Source organism: Phaethon aethereus (assembly GCF_964289735.1).
Source record: "Phaethon aethereus genome assembly, chromosome: 5".
Classification (NCBI taxonomy): Eukaryota; Metazoa; Chordata; class Aves; order Phaethontiformes; family Phaethontidae; genus Phaethon; species Phaethon aethereus.
Window position 1 is genome coordinate 10,545,147 of NC_138579.1, and position 7,784 is coordinate 10,552,930.

Genomic DNA, 7,784 nt, shown 5'->3' on the forward strand with positions numbered 1-7,784 from the left:
AGGGAGGAGGCGAAGGAAGGAGGCAAGAGAAAGAAACGTTGGGAACCATGTGTCTACAGAACAACTCGTCTACCACTTCCTTCCTGCCCTGCACCATCGCCAGCTGCTCGCTGGCGAGCGGCGAACAGCAGGCGTGGGCAGTGCAGGAAGGAGAATATTCAGACACACACAGGGTCAAAAGAAGTATTGCAAAGCCCCAGGGGAGGGGAGGAGAGTGCACCTTCATCCACTCTTCAAGGATTTTTTGTTAAGGTGCGGGGGGTGGACAGCCGCTGAATAACCGAGATGGCGTGAGATTGTGCCACGTCCCCACCTCGGCTGCTGCCATCTCCCTCACATATGACTTGTATTCACCTGCTGCGCTTCACCTGAGAAGAGGAGGTCTCCACGACTGCTCGGTGGTGTGCAGCAGCTCTCACATCGGTCAGACGCGTCTGAGTTGGGGACAAGCTCTTGTATGCCACATCCCAGGTGAGGTCTGGGCAGAGAACTGCTGACAATCCTGAAGCCAAGCACCATTTTTATCCCCTCTACACAGCGGTTCGGTAGGTGGCCCAGAGAAGGCCCCAGCTCATTCCCTAAGGGTGGCAGATGCCCACAGGCAGCAAAAAACTCAAGTCACCCCCACCCCTTATGGCAGCTGTTGTTTTTCCAATGCCAGCTATCAGTACGCTGATCAGTACACATCAGCAGCACACATCAGCTAGGAAAGAAGAGAAGTTATTTTACACCCTCTCACACAGAAACCTTGGGGCAGCCCTGCTGAGTACCGTGCCATCTTCCCCCACACAGCAGTGTGGACCCTCTTCTCCAGTTGTTCTTAAGATGGAACATTTGAAAGTAAAGGGAACTTCAGATTCCCCTTGAGAGGGCGTGAACATGCCCACCGGACTCCAGACCAGTTCTCAGACATGGAGGGATGTGGCCCTCTGGTAAGACACTTTGCCTCAACTAGCGCGGCGACCGCCGCCTGCTAACCCTCGTCACCGTGTCGGCACGTGAGCGAACGTGGCTAGCCGCAGGGGGAAGTGGAAGGTTGTCGCAGAGCGCAGCCACACCCTCCGGTGTGCTTCTTACTCACAGAACACCTTCTCGGTTCCTCTGCCTGTGGAGGCCACCTTCCAAAGGTCCTCCCCCCAGGGAATAGCTCACGCTGCCGCCGGGGACGGGGACGGGGACGGGGACGGGGACGGCCGTAGCGCTGCCTCTGCCCCCTCTGCTTGCCTGCCAGGACATCTTCCCTCAGAAGCTGCTGCCATTGAGCAGGCTCTGGCTGCGCCGGGGTACTTGCTGGAAATGAACACCTCTAGGCATGGGTCAGAAGATCCTCTCTTGGTGTTTATGGCTGTGGCTAGCACTGCACTGCTGTGAGGGTCTCGCATCCTAGGGCGACCTGTGTCCCTTTTCTCATACTGTTCTCATCATCTGGTAACCAAACCAAGTCCGGGGGCCTGACTGCCCTTCAGGCTCTGGGGATCCTCCGTGGCAGGTGCTCTGCGTTCAGGGTGGAGTTGCTGGTACCGCCCCAGGGACTGCTCTTGCCCACACAGAGGGGAAGGGATGGCCCCACCATCTTGTCCACCTTCCCAGAGATGCAGGAGACAATCCCACTGCTTCCCCTTGGTCTGCTTGAGACGGGCCCAAACATGCAACAAATAAATGTTCCGAGGCTGATAAATGCTACCTTCTCCCTTGCATGAACTCAGGACTAAAGAAAGTGCTCATGCACAGTGTGGACCAGAGAAAGCTCATGCTCCTCCTGTCTGAAGGGATTCAATCTCTGTTAACACATCTCATCCTCTGGAGTTAGCTGGCTGTTCTGTGGAGCAGGTGTCCACCCCAGAAGAGAATGCCCAAAAGATTAGGCCAGACAAGACCTCTTTTTATCAAGGACGTTATACAGTGGACACCTTCAACTCATAAATACATCAAAGTACAATTTTTAAGGCACACACCACCATTATGGAGCACACACCTCCACATTCATCTATGCACTTGGAGAAGACTTCTGCATGGCAATCATCGTGTGACTATGTAAGAAATGCTTCTTCTAGCACTACTTAACACTAACCAAATGCCAAGTCTGCTTTTGTGTATGGTCATCTTGGAGAGATGGATTTTTTTGTAACCACTCCTGTTCAAAGAGCATTATTTTTCTTTGCCTCCATTTCTTAAATGTGTGCATGTTCTTCTCTTTGGTCTTGTTTACTTCCTCTAGCTGACCCTATTTCCTGCAGGTTCCCAGAGGCATCAAACAGATGTGGTAGGCAGTTTCACTGGCTTACTATGGTGGGTGTTATATGGCACTACAAGTTTATGTTCTTCAGCTGCAGTTACTCATTAAGAGGAGGGAGGAGAGAAGCATGAATTAGCTAGATCTAAACCACTATGTTGTAATACAGCGTGGAGGCACACACCAGTGGCCAGATTCTGGTTCCTGTATGCTGGGTAGTCTCTGACACAACTACCACCACCCACTTCAGATGGTTCCCCCATCTGACCAACCATAAATGATAGCTTCTTTTGGAAATCTGCCTCTGAAATCTCTACTGTTTGCATCTTTTGTTACTTAGCTTGAAAAAAAATGAAGACTAATGTCCTCAATTTCCTCTGGGAAGTGACTTTAGTAACTGATCAGCAGCTCTGTCTTATTTATGAGGCAGCCAGGTGTAGGGACAGTCCCCTGTACCCTGTTTTAGTGAAAAGGCATGCTGTAGTCAAGAAATCCCTTGTGAAGAAAGGCACTTTTTCCTGGAAGTAAACTAGACCTGACTCCCAGGGGCACTACAGGAGACCAGTAGGTCTTGGAAAACTTGCCTGTCTTAGATGCTTCCCCAAGACAAGCATCCCACTTGTTCCCCTGACGTGTCCTGTTGGTACCTATGGGTTCATAACCTTTACTGACACATTTTTATGTGATGTAGATGCTGACCTTCCACCTTGTCTTCTGATTCTCAGGAAACATCAGCTGGAAAAAGAATAATGGAAAACTGTACAGACACAAATAACAGCTCCACTTGCGCAGGAATCCCCTACAAAGACAGCAGGACACTTCTGGTTGCTGTTTACAGCATTGTTTTTGCCATAGGCCTTCCAGCAAATTGCTTAACTTCCGTGCTTACGTTTATACAAATCCAAAGGAATAAGGTAATTGCCATCTACATTTTCAGTTTATCATTGTGTGAACTGATGTATTTAAGTACCTTGCCTCTCTGGATTATCTACGTGCAAGATGAGCACCAGTGGAATATGGGTATAAAGGCTTGCAGAATAACAGGATTCATCTTTTTCTGCAACATATACATCAGCATTCTGCTTTTGTGCTGCATTTCTGTGGATCGTTACGTGGCACTGGTGTATGCTCTGGAATCAAGGGGGAGAAGAGGACAGAAAAAGGCAATCATAATAGTGTGTTTTCTCTTTGCTGTGGTTGCAATAATCCACACTCCAGTATTTTACATGGAAGATTATTCAGAACATATGAATAAGAAAACCTGCTTTGAGACTTTGCCCCTTGACATAAAATTGGCTTCTTTCAGCTTTGCCAGATTCCTATGTGGATTTGCCATCCCTTTCACAATCCTCATTTTCACAAACTACAAAATTTTCCAAAGTACAGAAACAAGCAGCAGCTTGACTTGTCGCCAAAAAGCCAAAGTAAAGTATCTGGCTATCGCCATTATTGTAATTTTCCTGATCTGTTTTGCTCCCTACCACGTGGTACTTGTAATAAGATCCATATACTTTATGTTTCATCAAAATTGCTCATGTCCATTTGAAAAAGATATATATTCAATTTTTACAGCGTTTCTGTGTTTAGCCACTGCAAACAGTGTTGCTGATCCAATCATCTATGTGCTGGTTAGTGAAAACGTCAGAAAAGACTTTTACAGGAGTCTGAGAAGATGGAGATTGAACTCATTCAAGCTGAATTCATCCATTAATCACAAGACTGAAAGCATAAAATTGAAAACATCAAAAGAATCACAGGAAGGAGGGCTAAGAGAAGAAAACAAAGAAATGCCACATTCATCTGACATTCAAAAGACCTGTAATAGTGGCAAAGACCAAGAAGGCGGCAGCTAGCAGCTAGCTGCTGACAAAAATAAGAAGTTCCCAACACCAGCTGCGGGCTGCAGACAGCAGCACACAATTATTTACATGCTGACATCCATAGGAAGCTTTGTCATAGTGCCTGGGCCAGCAACTCCTTGAGGACGCCACAGGAATGATACTTCTTATTTCTGTTTGTCTCCTACCCATAAAGTTTGTCCACCAGTATCATTGATGAAAATACTGCTTTGCTAAGGACATGTGGAATAAACCAAGTAATTTACTTTGACTCAGATTGAAATCTTAAAAGCTTATTTTTTGTACTGTGTCCTTTCCTCATACGAATTCAGAACCTGTTTTATCTTCTGAGATGGACAAAAAAATTCCCTGCTGAGGAGAACAATGTAGGGCCCATTCTCATGGTAGAAATTTTTAGTTCTTGAGGAGGTACATGTTCAGATTCTCATACATGTACTCTGTTGTAAACGTTTGTGGTTAACCAGTGGAAAATATAAAAAATGAGGAAGTCTTTCAACAAGAGCCTTGAAAATGTTCCTAATACTTCAGTATGCAGCTTTATCTACCTTGCACATTCTGGGGAGACTCAGAGGGCAAAACAGTGGCCTGATAACACAGACCAACAGTACTTCTCCTGCATTAGTCAAGATCCTGCACTGTCCTGAAATTCCTAAAATGTACAATTCTAATGCTTGACATTTTACAATTAGTAAATTTTACTTGTTTTGGAGTTAAATCTAGAATGCACTGAAGTATGTAGAAAATGTCTACATTTCGGACAGTTTTTATGCTGACTCCGAATGTTTGTTGAACTCGTGTTTCATTTCTGACTAAGCTAACAGTTCCCTTGTGGTACTGATCCAGCTTTTAGCGTGCAGGAGTCCGTACAAGAGCTACGTGCCTTACTGACAAGGAAGGGCTGGCAGCATGGAGAACACGTCCCTTCTCCCCGTGGACGGGAACTCCCTCAGACACGTTGCTGGTGCACACATGGGACTATGCTGGGGCAGATTTCATTGTTGCTGCTGCCACTTTCGCTATGAATAAATTATTGATGGTAGTTTCCTGTGCCTTCAAACCAGAAATTAAAAAATAAAAAGGAGACAAATCTGGCAAGATTTATCTAAACGGCTTCTTCACATTTTTATGTGATCAAAGCAAAACAGACAAATATCATGAATCAGTTGGATGTTTATTTGAGTACGAGTTTATGAAGTGTTTCACAACATCATTCTGTTTCATCTGTAATGTTGTATTTCTGTAATATTTTTAATTGGTATTAATGATCACATTTCTGAATTGAACTAACATTAGCCAATGTTAATGTAAATACAATACTTATTAATGTTTTTAAACTGTCATAGGTATTTCTGTATATTATGCTTTATTCTTATACACTTTTTCAAAGAAGCATTGTGCCAAAATGGCATTTCCTGAAGTTATTGTATTTATGACATATTTAATTTTTGTATTATTTAATGACTCTTCTGGTATCTATCTATGAAATGCTTATATCCTCAGAAGTATTTCACATAATACTGAATTGGAAATTGTTTCTTGGAAAAATGTGAAATTCTGTTGTGATGCTAATTAACAAAATGTGTTTCTGTATTTTCATATGCACCCCAGAGATCAAATTCGCTAAGGTATCGAGGAGAGATCTGCAAAGTACTGAATATCTGTCACTTTGCTGAAAATCAAACTTTCCATTACTAAAAAAATCATCAGCAGGCGTTGCTCACAACAGCCCCAGCCAGCCAGAGCATTGTTGATTAATCTCTGAAGACGCATATGGAAACTGCCCCAACCTCAGGATTTTCATAGTCTAAATTGCAAAACTCTGATGAATAACAGCAGTGACTTTAGAAGAAACTAAAGATACAGACTTGTGAACTAATTGAAATGGATGCAAATTAGGTATTCACCTTGATGGATTTTGAAATGTCTCTGATGTCTTTCCTCTGATAAAACATGAGTGTCTTTAGAGCAACCAATATTGGAGCCCAGTGCCGTAGGTGGAGGGGACAGGGATTAGCAGGGTCTGAAGCAACATCTGTAATTTTTTTGCCTTGCCTAATTTACATGCTGTTCTCAATTACTATATCGTTACGCATCTTTTTTTAATGAAAATCCTTGGAGCTTCTTTGTTCAGATGCGCTCTGAAATAAAAGCCTTAGAGGTGACAAAGCCGTGTGCAGCCTGATCGAACTTTGAAGATGACCTAGATGATTTCCAGAGAGCTTTCCAAACTAAAATACTATGTATGTGACAAATTACCGAAGGGATTTGGGGCCAGGTACCAAGCAATATACCCACATGGGAAAACTGCAAATCCTGATTTATTTGGATAAATGGAAAAGCAGCTTTACATCTGAGTGAGGACATCAAGAAATGCTGTTTCCACATTGCTAAAATAGCCCATCAGATAAACCAACTGTTTCTCATCTGATAAATCGAAGCATGCGATCTGTTCTGTCACACACACTCTGCCATACAGGCAAAGGAAGGGTCTCAGCACTGGGACACTTGCTGGAGACACAGCAAAGGACACTACTCAGGTCAGAGCAGAGCTGGAGAGCGGATAGATTGTGTGGATCCTTCCATCCCTTCCTCCTGCAGAGACAGCACCAGTGAGCCCGCAGGCACTGCTGCGTGCTGTGAAGAGACGTTCGCCTACTACATCACATCTGCAGTTCTCAGCCCAGCTACAGGATCTGTCCCCCGACCTCCTCAACTCAGCCTCAGCTGTAAGATGACTTGGAGAGAGTAGAGAACCAAACCTAGGCCGTGCTTCTCGACGTGATCTTTAAGCGTCCAAGTCTCCACACGTATGGTTCAGAGTGGGCAAGTCACTCACCAGTGTAAGGGGGGCGAGATTTGAAAACTTCACTCTCTTTTGTATTCAGTATTTACTCAGGTATAACTTCCATAATTTGATTTAAAGACAAGTGGGCTACTTAACTAATAAAACATGATTTTATTTTTACATGTGTCTCAGACATTCATAATGTACCTGGGAGGTAAGTGGATTGCTGATTATTTTAAGTATGACTGTGAAGCACGAAGTGAAAAATTTCTGGCTATGAACTAGAGCTGGCCAAACTAGTTTTTGCAGCCAGCATATCTGATTTGTTTTTTCATTCATCAATTTTAAGTTATTTCTAAATACTGGATTTTTTAAGTCATTGTTTGGGGTAACTTACTTATAAAACTCTATTCCTGTCTAAGAAATGCTTTCATGTTCACTATTAAATTTTGCTTCAAGAGGATAGTTATACAAAACAGGCAAAATGAGATACAAATTAACTCAGACTGTCTAAGCGTGACAAAGTTCATTGCAGTTGGTGACCCGGTAGCTGGGCTGATTTATTCCCTGCTATCACGTACAACCCAATGTCGAATTTCTGTCGAGTAGTGAGTGTTGAAACCTAACTCAGAGCCAGGCTTTCAAAAGTGTCCACAATCTAATAGCTTTTTTTTGTGAGCATGTTGTCTTCCTACAGATCACGCTATGGGACAGGTCTTTTAGGAAATATAGTTCTATAGAAATACATTTCTATATAGTGAAATGAGACCAAAGTTGCCTCATAGGTTAGAATACCTCACATTTTCAAACCAGCACAAACTAAAGGTAGCAAATAAGGGTGGGGGGATTGCAGCAAAGAGATGCAATCATTTTTTTAACCTCTTTGGTGTGCAGGGAAGCGTACAGG

The 7,784-nt window shown here is 43.7% G+C and overlaps 1 protein-coding gene across 1 annotated transcript; it reads left to right on the top strand.

The window, feature by feature from the left end:
- Window positions 1-2,967: 2,967 nt before the first annotated feature.
- GPR132 (G protein-coupled receptor 132) lies at window positions 2,968-4,086 on the top strand (the record flags this gene model as incomplete). The annotated part of the gene is made up of 1 exon (XM_082000263.1): window positions 2,968-4,086. The coding sequence occupies exon 1, from the start codon at window positions 2,983-2,985 to the stop codon at window positions 4,084-4,086; it is 1,104 nt and encodes a 367-aa protein (XP_081856389.1). The 5' UTR covers window positions 2,968-2,982.
- Window positions 4,087-7,784: the final 3,698 nt, after the last annotated feature.